This window comes from Leishmania mexicana, chromosome 26 (assembly GCF_000234665.1).
Source record: "Leishmania mexicana MHOM/GT/2001/U1103 complete genome, chromosome 26".
Taxonomy (NCBI): domain Eukaryota; phylum Euglenozoa; class Kinetoplastea; order Trypanosomatida; family Trypanosomatidae; genus Leishmania; species Leishmania mexicana.
This window is the reverse complement of record NC_018330.1, coordinates 47,581-63,983: the sequence shown is the minus strand read 5'-3', so window position 1 is coordinate 63,983 and position 16,403 is coordinate 47,581. Positions and strand designations below refer to the sequence as shown.

Below are 16,403 nucleotides of genomic sequence, written 5' to 3'. Positions count from 1 at the left end.
CGTCGCCGCCACGTCGCCAAGTCTCTCACCATCGCCGTCCTCGCAGAATTCTGACGACGCTACCAACTTTGGCGGCTTTCTGTGGAACGATGTGAGCATCGTACTCTTCTATCGTCTCATGAACGAGATTCACGGTGTGTGTCTGGCACTCGTCAAGGCGGTGCCAGAGGCGCGGCCCACCATCCTGGTCAGCTTTGCGTCCTCCATAGAGGTTATTTGGACCGTTGCAAGGCGGCAGCTCACCGAGGAGGAGCGCACGCAGTCCGCCAGATTTAAAGTGTACGCTGAGGCCTTCGTGGCAATGCTGCACAGATGCGTGAGGGACGCTGCCGACGGTGGAACCGTGGCGCTCTGTCGGTCTCTGCAACGCCTCCTGGAGGAGCAGGGCTTTCCGGAGGCCGAGTTCGGCCCGCTGGCGAGCTACTTGGCCGAGCTGCTCCTCGAGGAGGACGTGCAGGGCTACTCGTACAGCGAGCGAACGTCGTTGGTGATGCCGATGCCGGTGCGGTATGAAGGCGACAAGCGCGCGGAGGAGGAGCACTCGCGCAAGCGTGCCGGGTTCGAGGTGGTGCTTCCGCTGCTCCACCCGCATCCGGAGGTGAACACGGTAATTCAGCTGTCGGAGCCGAAGAGGCGCAAGCCGGCGCTGGATGAGTACCGCATCTTTTCCTTACCCAAGAAGGCGGCCGGCTTCGCGGCAGACGACTTCGTGGTGGATGATGAACTGCTGCACCGCGCGTACGTGGTGCTCGCAACGCACCTGGACGCGTACGGCTCCCTCAAGGGCCTCTCCCCGTACGCTCGTCTTCTTCTCTGGAACTTGCTAGATCGCAACGACACCCTCTTTAGCGCCTTGTACGACCAGCACGCCACGTCTGAAGCGATGCGGCAGCAGCTGCTAAAGGTGCGCGAGCTGCTGGCGGTGCACAAGCAGGCATTCGAAGAGACCCGCGTGGCGGCACGGCAGACGGCGTCACTGGTAGGCTGGTACGCCACGAGCGCGCAGTGGCGCGACCAGGCCCTGAGTAGGCTGGGCGAATTGGAGGATTCTGATTGGTACTTGCTCGCAGATGTGTACCGCAGCGGCGGCAAAGCCATCTTTCCGAACTACGCAAGGAGCAACGCCGTGGCTCATCTTGCGTTGGGTGTGGTGCGGAAGCTGGACAAGATTCATGGCCAGGAACTGGACGGAGCACCGCCCATGCACAACGTTGTTTTACAGCTTCTGCTCCCGCTTCTGATGGGCGAGGCGCCGGAAATAGGCGAGTACTGCTTCGGTCACGGTGCCTTCACCGCCAACAGCCCGCACTGGCAGCGGGGCCGCCGAAAGCTGAAGACGGTGATGGACGAGGTAGCGAGAAGGACGACGTTGTCCACAGCTAGGACGTCGGCATCGTCGCAGGACAGCGTTTGCACGTACCTCTGCGCATCCCTCATCTTTCCACTTCAGTGCTTCGGCGAGCTGCTGGAGATGTGCTCGCTCGTCATATTCTCCCCGATGGGCTTCGACGCCTTCACGCGCAGCTTCTTAGCCACCAACTGGGAAGAGGAGGACGCTATCCTCGCCTACCTGCTACGGCGCGAGCCGGCGAACCCGTCACTGGTGCCGCTAGTGGGCATTCCTCGCGTCTACAAGGACATGGTGACGTCCGTCCAGCTGCTGATGGCAGACAAGATGGTGCCATACGTGGTGGAGTCGCGTCGACTAGCAGGCGAGCATGCGCAGGCTTCGGTCCAACACAGAAGTTACCCCTACTGGAAGGCGCTCTGTACAATGTTCGCCGAGGAGGACCGCTTCGACGATCTTTGCGAGCTGCAGGTGAGCACGAAGGAGGACCTGACGCGCCTCTACACAGCGGCTGGCTTCGAGCTGGTTCCGAAGGTATGGCCTGAGGATTTGGTGGAGCTGTGTGAGGAGGAGGCAAGCTGCCGCTGTGGTACAGGCTAACGAGGCCCAGACGGTCGTGGGCTCGGGTGTGCTGGCGCGTGCGTGCGCATGCGTGCAGTGTCCGCCTGGACCAACTGTGCGCCCCAACCCACAGCTAGGCGAGTGGGCAGAGGTGGGGTGCTTTTCTGATCACCCTCTTTTGCTTTCGCGAGGCCGCGCATGGTAGTTTGTGAGGGACGTCGTCGATCCACGCCTACGCCGTCTAATCCTTGGAGTGGCCGCGAAAGCCATGACTCGTGCACCGTTCGATACAGTCACGAAGCTGAAGCCGTGCCCTCCTGCTCCCCACCCACACCCCCACCCGCCTACTTGGCCACGGCAGGCGCAGACGCGGCTTCCCATCACCGCGGCTTTTTGACTTTACGCTTCACGTGCATCGCCCGTATAGTTGCCTCTGCATGTCTTTCCTGCCTGATCGCTCTCCTCCGCATTCTTTCGATTCACCTTCCTCTTCCGTATTAGATAAGAGCCTGGCAGCTGATGGGCAAGGTGCCACAGCGCGATGGACACATGCTCCAGCGCGAGGCATGCTGATGAACTCTCTGTCGTCCACCTGAGCCGCCTCCACGAGGGTGTGCTCCAGCTGCGTGAGCACCTGCGGTCCGCTCTCCTCGACGACAGCCCACAGACGGAGATGATCGTGTACACTCGGTTCTACCAACTCTACCGGGACTTCTACCTGCCTTTCTTTCTTGCCAAGTCGCATATCCCATCCTGGTTGCCGCCGGGCGCCGGCTCAGCGCCTTTGCTGGATGCGCGTCCGGCTACGTCGGCTGAGGCGCAATTTATCATGACCGCCTACACACAGGATGTGCTTGCGGCCTGCGTGTACCTACTGGATCCGGCGTCGCTGCCTGCCACCTACGTCGTAACCTTGACACCGCCTGCGTGCGAAGAGGCGCAAAACGAGGCCAATGCGTCCAGCGTCTACATCAGCGCCGAACAACGTCGCTTTTGCGGACGCGTCTTCCTGTACACATGCTGGTCCAGTGCAGCCCTTCCCTTGCACATTGTGCTGCAGGCGCTCTACCCTCTGCTCGATCCAGGGGTGTCGGGCGCACCACCGGCAACGGCCACAACGCTGCCAGCCACCACCGGCCCTCCCCCAGGGCGACAAGGCCCAAGTTTGACTGAGAATCACATCGCTGCTGACTTGTTTTCACAAGGGCGTTTCACCAGTCAAAAGCGGATCCTCAGGGATACGTTGACCGGTCTCGTACTCACGCGGTCTAACGGTGTGCGATCGCTGCTTCGCGTGCTTCTGCTGAACGACAGGGTAGCGACTGAGATGACCGGCGAGGCAGCGCAGTTGCTGGTGCAGCTGCTGACATCGCCAGTCTTCACGTTGTGGCAGCAGCAGCAGCAGCTCGGCGAGCCTCTTGGCCGCCGCAGCCCCTTATCGGCAGCGGGGGAGGAACAGTGCGCTGCGGAAGTTGTCGTGACACATGTGACGACGGCCTTGTCGGTCGAGGACCAAGTGCGGCTGCTCGCCCCGCAGCTGCTGGCGCTCCTCGAGGAGCACGCAGACGCCACCTCAGGTGTTTCTTCAGCATCGCTTACCGCGGCTCGGCCGCGTTTCCTGGATCGCCTCGATGCAGCGCGTCTGCGACTGCCCGCCGAAACCCTAGAGCAGCGCCTGCATCTTGCTCTAACGATGCTGCTCAATGCCCTGGTGCGGCTCCCGCCCCGCGACACACACGACTTTGCGCGCTCCTACCGGCAGTTCTTCTACACAAACAAGTTTGTGCTCTCGCCTGGGTTCGGGTGCCTGTCTCTGCGCAGCGACACCGATGTCGAAGAGGACGACACCATTGCAGCGCTCCTTCGCCTGAGGTCGCTCATCAAAGGGGTATCGTCTGGCGCTGGAAGCGGGGTCATGGCACAAGTGCTTCCCGCTACTGCTACCGGCCTTTTGAGCATCTGTGCTGTGCTCGCCCGAAACTGTGACAGCGACGGTAGTGCGGCGCAGTTTGTCTCGCCGTCCTTGCCCGCGAAACTGCGGAGCCTCTTTACAGAGCTTCTATCAAACTCGTCCCTCTACGACCTGTGCGCGCGCGCCTTGGTGAACGCGTGCGGCGAGGCACGTGCTCACTGTTACCTGCCCGGAAACGCTGCGCAGCCGCGTCTGCGCTACACAAGGGACGTTTGTGGACGCGAGCGTCTTGCCACTGGCCTGCAGTGGTTGCTGCTTGATCTCGCCGCCACCACACCTGGCTTCGTGCACGCGTGCGTGGATGTCATGGTGGAGGCGTGCCACCTGGAGCTCTTTGCTGCCGGTGTGGAGGACGTGACTATGTCGCCGGCGCCACGGCTGACGGAAACGACAGCGCTCGTCAATGCACCAACAACGGAGGTCGACACGTCCCCACTGATTGCCTTACTGGAGCGCCTTTCGCTGGAGGCAACACCAGAGGCCCTCTTCGGTTCCCGTGGAGCGTCTCTCGCCTCCACGCTGGAGCTGCTTGGCCGCATGCTCGGACTCTCGGGCGTGCTGCACCGGTGGGCTCTGGGGCTGCTGGAGCACCTTCTCGCAGCTTCCAGCGTCGAGGCGCACCTCGGCCGGGGCGACACTCGGGCGGAGCGCTGGCAAAATCTATCTCGCCTGCAACGGTGCACCCGCAACATCCTTGCGTCTCTCACGCTGTGGAATACGTCCACGCAGCGTGGTGGGACGTGGCATTCAGTCATTCCCACGGATGACGCGCAGGTGTCCCTCACCGCCCGCGTTCGGCAAGCGCTGGACGCCTTTCTCGAGCGCATCGAGGAGCACCTGGCGTCTTGCGAGGCGGTGGCGCAGCTCTCGCACGACAAACAGCACAGGCAGGGTGAGGCGATCACTGCAGTTCGCGTGGAGTGGGAGCAGCTGGCGGAGAAACTCCGGGCGGCGCTGGATAGCCGCGCCGCGGTCGATGTTGCGGTGACTCTCGCGATGCTTGCCCACCGGGTCGACGATGTGGTCTTTGAGGTGACCGATCCGCAGCCCCTGTACGACACCACTCAGCGCCTGCTGCAACTCCTTGTGCGTGTGCTCTTCGAGGCAGACGACATCGGCGCCGCGGTGCGCGCCATTCACTGCGTAACGTGGCTGGGGATGTACCGCTTCGACTCCAAGGAGTCGACCTACATGGCAGGCGTGATGTGGTCTGTGCTAGCGGAGGATCACCTGCCGTCGTGGTTGGCGGCTTCAACAGGGTACAATTTCACCACGCAGGCGGCTGCCGCGTCGCGGCTATGCCGCCTTCGCGTGCGTGTGCTCGACGTTCTCCTGTCATGGACGGACTACGATGAGGACGACCGCACGCTGCGCAACCTTGACGACTCGCTGCGGCGCAAGCACCACACATCCCTCTACGATGTTCTCGTCGCTCTCTGCCGCAGCACGCAAGACGCGTTCGTACAGGTGGCGGCCCTGCATTTTATAGGCTCCTACGCGCTGGCCATGCAGCCGCGCGCTCCCGTCTCCGCCATCTGCGACCTTTGCCGGGACGTGTTTCGACTATCACCTCACGAAATGGCAAAGGCGGCGTGCGCGGCGGCCTTGGGCAAAATTGTCGCATCGCTGTGCCACCCCTCCGACGCCACGCTGCTCGTGCTGTCGGAGCTGGACATTGGCACCCTGCAAACGCTCGCGTCGGCCATGTCCTCATATCGCGGGCGACCTCACGGAGAAAGCAACGCGAGCGTGACGACACCCGCGATGAGTGCTGCGGTGGAGGCGGACCTGCATGATGAGGTAATTCGGCTACACGGTCGTGAAATGCTTGCGCTCTTGCGAAAGACATCCCTCGGCTTTGGTGGCACTCGCGCCGGTGCTGCTCCTGCTGCTGCGGATGACCTCCCCGTCTCGAGCCTGCGCGTGTCAGAGCTGCAACGCGATTGTGCCAAGTGACGCATAAGAAACAACAACAGTCCAACGGAGTCACACCCCGCTTACCGTGTTTGCGGATGAGAGGGAAGGGGGTACAGAAGTGGCGGTGGGTGACGTGTGTGAACTATGCACACCCTCTCCGTGCATTTGGCCTGCGCACCGCCCCTATGCCCCTTATCTTTTCATCGTTTTCTCTCCCTAGGCGCGCCCGCCTCAGCGTACACGCATGTGTGCGTGTGTCTCTCTGAGCCACTTCTCTCTGTACATGCCGGTTCAACGCAGCACGGCAACATTCGACATATCTGTCTGGAGCGTGCTCACGTGACTGCCGAACGCGCACGACAGCAGGACGGCTCCGATACCCACCCTCCCTCTTGTTGCTTGCCGTTTCTACTCGCCTTCCTCTCCGTCTGTCAATCTTGCGGCCTGTGCAGCTCTTTTGTGCCCTTTCTTCTCGCGTGTACTCCTCGCGTGGCGGCATCCGCGCCGAGGGCTTAACGAGTACGTGCGCTTGTGCATGTGCTCATTCCGTTTTTTTTTTGAGTTGTTCGCGTCACTGCTCCCCCTCACAGCATCTCCATTCCTTCTTGTATATCGCCACACACGTGCGCGCACTGCACCGATCGATCACATCACCGCCACCGTTCCGCCGGCTTCCTTCAGCCTCCGACTCGTCTGCGTAGCCGTGGTCCGTTATGCTTTGGCGTGGTTCTGGCGACTGCATTACACGGACACAACCAGAAAAGCGAACACATTTTTGGACCAGCATGGCCGATAGTAATCCCACCAAGGAGAGTACCTCCTCAGCCCCGCTGCACCTGCTCAAGGACAAGTGGTTTGTTTTCTACATCCCTGCCTCGAAGGGCAACGAGTACGAGCATGAGACGAAGGAACTCGGCTACGTCTCCACCGTTGAGGAAGTGTACAGCACCATCAACACGCTGCCACCCATCACACTGCTGCCGAACGACGACAACCTCGTCTTCTCGCGTAACAAAATTGAGCCGCAGTTTGAGAGCTTCCCGGGTGGCATGCGCTTCTCCATCTTCTGCAAGACCAAGACGCAGTGCCGCGAGGCACTGACGTACGTTGTCGCGGTCGTGCTTGGGGAGGCTATTAGTCGTGACGCCTGCAAAGGTGAGTGCCTGTGCGACATTGTGCGCATTGGCCACAAGGGCAGTGCCATGTACAAGGAGTCCGTGCGCATTGAGGTGTGGGCGCACCAAAGTCCGTACAATGCGGCGATGGAGAAGTACCTCGTGTCTACCCTCTCCACCATCCCCGGCATCACGGTGAGCGCTCGCCCCTTCAAGTAGGGCGCGGGGCCCCACTGATGAACATATGCGCATACGTGTGTGCGCATGTGTGTATAGAGTGTCAGGCGTGGTGCCATTCCTACGTGAGTGGGGTGTACATTGGTGTCATTCCGTGGTGGTGGAGAGGCCGTATAGCGGCCCTGGAAAGGTCGACGCGCGGGAGGAGGAGAGAGCAAAGAGCTTCGCCAAGGCCTGTGGGCACGCGCCTCTCGCTCCCTCTTCTGTCTCGGCCGCTCTGTTGGTGTTGGGACATCATCGTTGGTAATATCCAGGTAAGACGCCGTGAGAGACGCGCATGGCGCTCTACGGCAGCAGTTCTGCGAAGAGCGAACCGGGGCAGGCGCGGTCAACGACAAAGGAAAACGCCGAGACACATGCGAGTCGGCGGCGAAGTGTCCGACGCGGGCGTGGAGGAGGAGAGAGAGGGAGCGATCGAGAGTGCTGGAAGGATACTCGTGCGTACGTACCCGTCCAGTGGGAACGCTGCCGGCAGAACCGGATGTGCGCACCTTCTTTCCCGGGCTTTCGCTTTCCTCCCTCCTCGTTGACACAGTCGTTTCGAAGTGTCAGTGTGTGCGCCAGTCGCACACGTGACATGCACACCGACCGTGTCTTTAGTGCTGATGTGTCTGCGCTATACTTGCAGCAGCAGCAGCAAACTCAGGCATCGTCTCAACTTAATCTCGCTCTGTATCGCATCATCATTTTCCAAGCACTGCGTGCACGCATTAGGTTGCCGGTACACACCTCACAGCCACGCAAGCACGGGGGGGGGCACTAAACCTCGATATGTCCGCACGACAGCGCCTCTCTGCACTCACCTGCCCTCGTCTATATCTGATTGTACACACACACACACACGCACACACAAATAAAGGAGCGAGAGATCCTGCTCGTCCCTGGGCACGCGTGCTTCGCGGGTCCTCACGTGCTCTCTCGTGCGTCACGCCGCCGCTGCTTTCTGCCGAGACCGGACTTGAGAGAGACAGCACCCCGTTTCGTGTCGCACACCCCACCCCTTAGGTTCATGCACCCATAGAAACGTCCCCATGCACATCCCCATACTTGGAGGAAGCACTCTGCAGCAGCAGTGCGGATGGAGACAGAGGGCGTAGACAAGCTTCCTCTCACAGAGGCGTCGTTTCAGGCGCTGAGGGAGGCATACGAGAGGCAGTGGTGCCAGACTCGGCTTCTGTGTGAAACGCAAACGTCGTGCGCTGACGGTCATGTCGTCACAGCAGCTTCTAGCGCAGCTGAACACATGCGCCGCCTGTGGGCTGATACAGCGCGACTCCATCAACGGTTCGTCGAGGTACAACAGCATCACGGCCGCAGTTTCACACAGGAAGAGCGGACGTCTCTGCGCCTACTTGGCTTCCGCTCACCACCACCACCGGCTTTCAATGACGCGCTGATGCACACCGCGCCGCTAGTGCCATCGCCTGTGAACGTCCCTCGTGAATCAAGCGCTTCTCGACAAGCGGGAGAGCTAGTTGCGTTACGCAAGGAATGCGCGAGGCTCCAACACCACGGCGCGCAGCTGCTGTCGATCCTGGCATGGTATCAGCTCCGCGAGGCGCATGCTCTTGGGTCGGACAATGGTGCAAGGCTTCCCTCACCTTCACGGGGGACATCTACCTCCGCCTCCGACGCCTATGCAGAGCTCGCAGAGGTGCAGCGCCAATATAGATCACTGCTCTTCCCAGCAGCAGCGGAGTACAGTCTCATCCCGCCTGACAACATTCAGCGGGCCGAGGACGTGGCCATTGCAGAACTGCTCGTCGAGTGCGGGTTTCCTCGTCATGTGCGCGTTGTTCGTCTTGGGTCAGACGACCTCTTCATGATCGATCGCCCGGTGTGGATCAGCTTTGCGTCTCCGCAGAGCGCCACGCTGATGGTGCGCGACCCCGAAGGGCTCGACCATGATTGCACTCTGGAGTCGTACCTTACGGCGGTGTATGCACCGCTTCTCCGCGCTTTTCACTGGAAAAAGTCTTCGACGGGAGCGCAGAATGCTGGAGGGCGTACAACCGCAACCGACCCAGCGACACTGTGCTTCCCAGCCGTGCCCGTTACGCCTGCACCACTTCCTGATGCGGTAACACGGGAGAGATCGCCGTCGATTCAGCATTCTGTGCTGTCCCAGATGACGTACGAGGAGCTTGTGGAGCTTAAACACGCGACGCTGCGGCGCCTTGGCCGCACCGGTGAGGCTGCTTCATAATCGTAAAGGCGCGAGCAGGAGAGGGGGAGAAGGGGCGGCGGCGGCTTCAGCAGCGCCTGCCAAAAGACTTTGGTCGACGCCTTATGCCTTGTCGATGTCCTTTCTCTAATTCTTTGCCGCGCCTTCCCCCTCCGCTTCTGCTGGCTGCTGTGCATTCAGGGAGCACGTCGTGAAGTGCCTTCTTCTTTTCGTATGTGCCTGTTCACTATGCTTGGATGATGGCGCACCACCACGAAAGCACGGTTGTGCGCCCTGCCCGCGGAGGGCTCAGTGAAAGTGAAGAGGGGTGGGCCAGTGGCGAAGGGATGCCGTGCTTGGCGTTTCCTTTCTCTGCCTTCTCAGTTGACGCCTCAGCACTCAAGACGAGAGTAGGCCGGCATGATGTGGGGAAGGGGCATCGGTGTTGGTGATTCGTACCTCTCTCCTACATGAACATCATTACCCTCTGTACTCCTGTCTGTGTCCGTGTCCACCAAAACCCAGTCTTCCCACGCTGCCCACCCAGCCGCGTGTGGGTGTGAGGGACATATTGTCACGTGTGCACCTCGTCGACCTCATTCTCTCTCTCCCTCTTCATGCACGCCTGTGCCGTGCTTCTCACGTGTTGCTTCTTGTTTCCTCTTGTGCTTGCAGTGCTGCGCGCCACCGCCTCTCGTCTTCTCCCCCCGTGTCGGCGTCTGCATGCGTGCGTACGACGTTGCTGGGGTGGGTGGGTGGGCGCCTTTCACTTCCAGTTGCAGGAGGGCAATTCGCAGCTCGAGGCATCCTCTCCCTTGAGTGGTTGACAAGCACCGCTACCCACACCCACACGCACACTGGTGGGTCTAGCCACCCAGCGACGTCTGCTTCGTCTCCTCTGCCTGCCGCCACGCGCCGGATGCGGACGTCGCAATCCTGTGAAAAGCTGCGCCACAGTTTAGACCTTTTCTTCTCCTCTTGATTGTTTCACTGGCTTCCGCTGGTGCGTTTGGTTGGTGCGCTGGAGAGACATGTGTATTGATGCTCTCACCGAGATCGCCGCACCTTCTCGGTCCCTCCTCCGCACCGCTCCTTCATGCATCATTGGCTTCGTCGCTTAACGGCCCCCTCCCCCGGCTCCCGCCACCGCCGCCGCAGCTGTCCATCTCCGTCTTTCATCTGACATGCTTCTTCTTCACTTTTCGCCTTGCCTCGAGCGCGCGATAGATGAGTATCGCATGCAGGCCCTTCCCTGCCGCCTCGCACCACACTCAGACACGAGGCACTCAGAGACAGACAGGTAAGGCGTGTGTGGCGACCTCTCTCGTCGCCTTTACTCTCACTTGCTTGCCCGTTGCGGTGCTTCGCTACCGCTCTCTGGTGTCGCGGTCGTCAGCCCGCGTGTGCGCAGTGCTCGAGCGTCTAGTTTAGTGTCCCTCGTGACTTCCTGTGCGTCTCCCCTGCACGCGCTTGCCCTATTTTGCGCGGTTCTTGTATCCTTCATCTTCTGTTCTTCACCAGCAATGTCCTCACCGAACACGATTGTGGCGTGGAAGGCGCCGGTTGCTGGCGGCGCCGTGGTGGACGTGCTGCAGAGCTCCTTCAACCTGCTGCAGTATCTCTCGACGGAGGAGAACTCAAACGATGGCCGGCGGCCGCCCAGCTCCCATCGCAAGCTGCTCGTCTTTTTCCCCGGCAACCCAGGAATTGTGCAGTTTTACGAGCCGCTGTGCGCGTTTCTCGAGACGAACAAGTTCGACGTTCTCGTGATGGGCTACGCGGGCCACAGTCTCACCGAGCTCAATGAAGGCCGCGTCTTCTCGCTGGCGGATCAGGTTGACATTGCCGAAAGCTTTATGGCCACCCTCATGGATGAAAACGCAGAGCGCAAGTACCATGGAAACATCTACGCTGCCGGGCACAGCATCGGCGGCTTCGTGGCGCTGCAAATGGTGGCGCGGTACTCAGTCATAAAGAAATGCTTTGGACTGTGCCCCGTCATGTCACACATGCGTGACTCCCCCAACGGGCACCGTCTCTCCTTTCTTAGCAGCACGTTGGCACAGTGGTGTCTTGCCATGGTTGCCGCGCTGCTGGGGCTGCTGCCGTACAAACTGCGGCTTCTCCTCATTACCGCGTCGGAGCCAACGCTCTCTCTCGCCCTTGCCGACACCCTTGCACACCACTTTCACCGCTGGTGCCTGACGAACTCGCTGTACATGGCGATGACAGAATTTCGTATGCTGCTGCAACCCGACGCAGCGCTCCTGTTCCATGTGCAGGAGCGCCTCATCCTCTACTACGTCAAGAAAGACGGCTGGGCGCCTCTGTCGTTCACTGAGGAAATCAGAGGTGTTTGCCCGCGGCTCAGTGCCTGTGTGATCGAGGAAGATGCAGCAGTACCTCATGCGTGGTGCCTCAACCACAGCGAGACGGTTGCGCGCAACGCCATTCTGAAGCACTGCTAACGGTTAGACGTCGCATTGCCGATTCCCAGTCCTTGGAGGTACAGGCGGTGATGTGCGAAAGACGCGGCTGTGCCACCACTGCGGCCGCCTCCGCTCCGTTCTTGTGTCTCTGCCTCGGCCACGCCGCCGCCGCTTGCTCACCCGCAGCGGCTCTCCCTGTCATACAAGGCCTCTCTATCCCTCATACGCATATAGATATGTATATCCTCCTTCCAGGATTAGCACAACACCAGCTCAGCGATCCATCTGCGTTTTGCGTGAGCGGATGTGCTGCCGAGTGTGCTTGACTGGGAGACGGCGTTGTCGCCTCTCCTCGCATCCGCCTTTTCGGTTCGGCGACTTTCGATCCTGTCATTTTCCAGGCGCGGGTATGCCTTTTCATGTCTCCTCCCGCACACCCCCTTTCCCGCACCCCCCTCTCTCTCTGCGCTCAACGGGCCTTTCCTAAGCCACGCAGCTTCCACTGCGGTAGCGGAGTCACGCCTCGTGCTCGGTGCTAGGAGGTGACGTGTCCTCTGCCCTCTTGTCTTTCTCTCTACGCGCTGCTAACCGCAATTTGCTCACCGGCGGCTTTTTTAAAAGACTAACTTCACGTTAATGTTGGAGATGACAGCGTCTCCGAGAGCGCCGCATCAGGAGCATGTCCTCGGTGAGCCGACCTTGGAAGGGCTTGCTCACTACATCAGGGAGAAGGATGTGCGGCGCATTCTCGTGCTCGTCGGAGCGGGCGCCAGCGTAGCTGCCGGCATCCCAGACTTCCGCTCACCTGGCACCGGGATCTACGCCAACCTAGGCAAGTACAACCTCGACGACCCGACCGACGCCTTTTCACTGGCCCTTCTGCGGGAGAGGCCCGAGATATTCTACTCGATCGCACGGGAGCTGAACTTGTGGCCTGGGCACTTTCAGCCCACCCCGGTACATCACTTCATCCGACTGTTGCAAGATGAGGGTCGTCTACTGCGCTGCTGCACGCAGAACATTGACGGCCTGGAGAAGGCCGCGGGCGTGTCGCCAGAGCTCCTCGTCGAGGCACATGGGTCTTTTGCTGCCGCCGCCTGCATTGAATGCCACACGCCATTCAGCATTGAGCAGAACTACCTGGAGGCGATGAGCGGTACGGTCTCCCGCTGCTCTACATGCGGCGGAATTGTAAAACCAAACGTTGTTTTCTTCGGTGAAAATTTGCCGGACGCTTTCTTCGACGCGCTACACCACGATGCCCCGATCGCGGAGCTGACTATCATCATCGGGACATCGATGCAGGTGCACCCGTTCGCGCTGCTGCCGTGCGTCGTGCCCAAGTCAGTCCCGCGCGTTGTCATGAACCGCGAGCGAGTTGGTGGCCTCCTCTTCCGCTTTCCTGATGACCCGCTGAACACTGTCTACGACGATGCGGTTGCCAAGGAGGGTCAATCGTCTTCTTCGCAGAGTCGTTCCCCATCCGCGTCGGCGCGGTGCGAGAAGGGAGGGGTAGAGGACAGATCTTCATCGCCGAAGGAGGAGGTCGACGAGGCGTCGACGTCCAGCTCGAGCGACGGCTACGGGCAGTACGGTGACTACCACGCCCACCCCGATGTCTGCCGGGATGTTCTCTTCCGAGGTGACTGCCAGGAGAACGTGGTGAAGCTGGCCGAGTACCTGGGCCTCAGCGAGGCACTGGCAAAGCGTATGCGCTTCTCCGAGGCAGCTCCAGCTACTGCTCAAACGGTGTCAACTGAGATGTGAGCCTGAATCGCTGCCAACGTGATAACTGAAGAGAGATCCGGAACGCCGTAAGTAGAGCAGCTAAGCGCATCGAAGGCGGTCACACCCACCGCGCCCAGTCTCGCCTCGAATCATGTCAATGCTGCTGCTTTTACGCATGATGTGTGTCCGTGCAGAAATAAGGATCACTGTGCCCTTGCGTATCCCGCCAACAGTGCATCATGACTGCTCCCTCTTCCATCCTCCCTACGCCCTCCGTCGCGAGATCAAGTAACGTACACAAACGGGGGAGAGGGAGGAGTGTGGGAAGAGTCGGCCCAGCCAAGCACCTGCATGAGGGCACCGCGAACGAGTGCATCTGTGTCGTCACGGAACTCATTCTTAAGCGTCCCGAGCAACGCGTACGAATCCGCAGACACACATGACCTCTCTCTCCACAACAGCGGCGTGCACGGGAGGGGTAGGTGCTGCCGCCGTCGACGCCGGCGGTGTTTGATAGGGATGCATGCCATCTCTGCAACCTGCACGCGGGCACTTTCTGGGTTCCGCTCCTCCCTCGCTCTGCGTCTCAGCGTGAGAGAAACAGGAAGGATGGCTACCCTCCCCTGCCATCCCTGTTACGGGGCCGTTGGCCGGCCGAAGCCTCTGCGTCGTGCCCAGCACGTTGGCAGAGTGCTCATGGTTGCTTAGTGGGAGATCTTGCACTAAGATGCGACTTCACTTCCTTCTCGGCCGACTACGCCCTTCTCCGTTTCTGTTGTTCTGTACCTGCGTCTGATCACGTTTCGGTCTCCTTACTCGCCTCCTCCGTGACCCCTGCGCGTCTATTGCGATTGCAGAGGAGGAGGAGGAAACGCTGAGTCGGCGAGCTTTGTCCTGCAAGTCCCTCGCTCGCCCTCTCATCGCCCCACGTGCGCCGCACATACGCACCAGTAGGCCGGCTCGCACTGTATCGCGCCGGCATTCATCACCTCCATACTTCACCACTCCACGTCACCAACTTGCCAGCAGCCGTTTCTCATTGCTGACCGTCAGGGATCTCGCAGCACGTGCGCCCGCACGAATCAACAACCACGCATACTGCCAGCGGCGACGCACGCAAATGCGTCTCTTGGGCAAGGCTGCGCACCCGGATGGGTCGATGGAGGTGCGGGTGTCGGTCGGCACCTCAGAGGACTTGTGGCACCTGTACAACTTTATTCTCGTAGGCGATCTCGTGCTCACCAAGACACGACGCAAAGTCCCGCGCGAGAACGCGCTTGGAACTCTCGCCGCGGAGATGAAGATGCTCAACCTTGAGGTGGAGGTGAAGCACATCGCCTTCACCCCGGATGAGCTGCGCATTCAAGGCGTGAACAAGAAGGAAAACAACTTTGTAAAGACGGGGGCTCATCACACCCTCACCATTCACGCGAAACCGCCTCAGGAGGTGCGGATCACGAAGAGGGAGTGGGATTCCATCTGCGAGGATCGCCTAAAGGATGCGTGTGACGAGTCCGGCAAAGCAGACACGGCTGCCGTGTTGATGAGCTTCGGCGAGGCCCAGGTCATTCTCGTCACGCGCTCCTTCATGCACATCAAAGCCAAGATCGAGGTCACCATCTCGAAGAAGCACAAGAGCGACGGCAAGGCGCGCGACAAGAGCATCGAGCGCTTCTTCAAGCAGTCCCTTGACGCCCTTGTCACACACGTTGACTTCGAGAAGACGAAGCTCGTTCTGCTGTGCTCCCCAGGCCACGTGCGGGAGGAGTTCCACGCGTACATCAAGGAAGTCACCCAGCGCGCAGACCACGGCCCTCTCCGTGAGGTGTACCTCAACCTCTCCAGGTTTCTTCTCGTAAAGGTCTCGTCGACGACGATCAGCGGGCTCAAGGAGGCTCTCAGCGACCCTGGTGTGGCGCAGCGCATGGAGTCGGCCAAGTGCGTCGACGACATCCGCATGTGGGAGAAGTTCCAGGACACTATGAACAAGGACCCAGACAGGTGCGTTTACACCCCGCAGTACGTCTACTACGCGGTGATGGCCGGTGCTGTTGGCGGCCTCATGATTAGCGATGATGTCTTTCGCTCCGAGAACCCGACCGAGCGCCGCTTCTTCTTGTCCCTCGTGAACTTTGTGCGTCAGAGTGGATCGTCCACTGTGAACGTCTTCTCCAGCAACCACGTCACCGGCGAGCAGCTGACGCAGCTTGGCAGCGTAGCGGCGGTGCTACGGTTTAGCTGCCCTGAGATTGATGACATGGAGGTGGTGCCAGAGTTTTTGGCCTCCAAGGAGGTGGAGGAGTTCATTCGGGTGAACGCGGCCGCCCGCGTGACGGTCTAGGCCGACTCGAGGCTGTGGGGGAAGTGGCGACTGACACTTGCACGGCACGTGCTTGCCAGCGCGGGTGCCTTCTCCCCTACTACGCCGTATTCGCGTCCGGATGCTGCGCAGACACCATCCTCAGCGTACACGAGCGCCTTTCGCTTGCCCGGCTCACATTCTGATAACGTTGTACCTCCCCTCTACACGCCTATAGCGATGCACACACACGCACACACAAGGTGACTCCTCTCTCCTGCTGAAGGCTTGCGTGAGCACGTACACGCCGTAGACGCCGGAAAAGCAACGGAACAGACCTGCGTAGCGTTCTTGCTCCCTACGCCACATCTGAGGGCTCTGACAGCTGACGTCCCGGCTAACATGTGTTTGCATGGCGAGGACGAATGTACCGGAGGTGCCAGACAGCCATAGCACCTACTATGCTTTCTCTCACATTTGCTGTTTCTGTGTATCGGCCAAGAACATGCGCCGTCCTCCAGTTCACCTGAATTCAGCGCGCACGCGGCACGGACGAGGCCACTGCGGCTTCATTTTGTAACTCGCTCGGGCCTCCTGCCTTCTCCGCTCTGCGTCCTTCACGGTCACCCTCGT

The 16,403-nt window shown here is 60.4% G+C and overlaps 7 protein-coding genes across 7 annotated transcripts; all 7 read left to right on the top strand.

Annotated features, from left to right (window-relative positions):
- Positions 1 to 118: 118 nt before the first annotated feature.
- Positions 119 to 1,948, top strand: LMXM_26_0260 (conserved hypothetical protein; the record flags this gene model as incomplete). Its single annotated transcript, XM_003876281.1, has 1 exon — positions 119 to 1,948. The coding sequence occupies one exon, from the start codon at positions 119 to 121 to the stop codon at positions 1,946 to 1,948; it is 1,830 nt and encodes a 609-aa protein (XP_003876330.1).
- A 502-nt stretch (positions 1,949 to 2,450) lies between these two features.
- On the top strand, positions 2,451 to 5,837 carry LMXM_26_0250 (conserved hypothetical protein; the record flags this gene model as incomplete). Its single annotated transcript, XM_003876280.1, has 1 exon — positions 2,451 to 5,837. The coding sequence occupies one exon, from the start codon at positions 2,451 to 2,453 to the stop codon at positions 5,835 to 5,837; it is 3,387 nt and encodes a 1,128-aa protein (XP_003876329.1).
- A 746-nt stretch (positions 5,838 to 6,583) lies between these two features.
- LMXM_26_0240 (conserved hypothetical protein) lies at positions 6,584 to 7,132 on the top strand (the record flags this gene model as incomplete). The annotated part of the gene is made up of 1 exon (XM_003876279.1): positions 6,584 to 7,132. The coding sequence occupies one exon, from the start codon at positions 6,584 to 6,586 to the stop codon at positions 7,130 to 7,132; it is 549 nt and encodes a 182-aa protein (XP_003876328.1).
- Positions 7,133 to 8,228: 1,096 nt separating this feature from the next.
- On the top strand, positions 8,229 to 9,356 carry LMXM_26_0230 (hypothetical protein, unknown function; the record flags this gene model as incomplete). Its single annotated transcript, XM_003876278.1, has 1 exon — positions 8,229 to 9,356. The coding sequence occupies one exon, from the start codon at positions 8,229 to 8,231 to the stop codon at positions 9,354 to 9,356; it is 1,128 nt and encodes a 375-aa protein (XP_003876327.1).
- Positions 9,357 to 10,837: 1,481 nt separating this feature from the next.
- LMXM_26_0220 (conserved hypothetical protein) lies at positions 10,838 to 11,782 on the top strand (the record flags this gene model as incomplete). Its single annotated transcript, XM_003876277.1, has 1 exon — positions 10,838 to 11,782. One exon carries the CDS (start codon positions 10,838 to 10,840, stop codon positions 11,780 to 11,782), a length of 945 nt encoding a protein of 314 aa, XP_003876326.1.
- A 606-nt stretch (positions 11,783 to 12,388) lies between these two features.
- LMXM_26_0210 (putative NAD-dependent SIR2) lies at positions 12,389 to 13,510 on the top strand (the record flags this gene model as incomplete). The annotated part of the gene is made up of 1 exon (XM_003876276.1): positions 12,389 to 13,510. The coding sequence occupies one exon, from the start codon at positions 12,389 to 12,391 to the stop codon at positions 13,508 to 13,510; it is 1,122 nt and encodes a 373-aa protein (XP_003876325.1).
- A 1,081-nt stretch (positions 13,511 to 14,591) lies between these two features.
- Positions 14,592 to 15,812, top strand: LMXM_26_0200 (cell cycle regulation-like protein; the record flags this gene model as incomplete). The annotated part of the gene is made up of 1 exon (XM_003876275.1): positions 14,592 to 15,812. The coding sequence occupies one exon, from the start codon at positions 14,592 to 14,594 to the stop codon at positions 15,810 to 15,812; it is 1,221 nt and encodes a 406-aa protein (XP_003876324.1).
- Between the last annotated feature and the right edge of the window lie 591 nt (positions 15,813 to 16,403).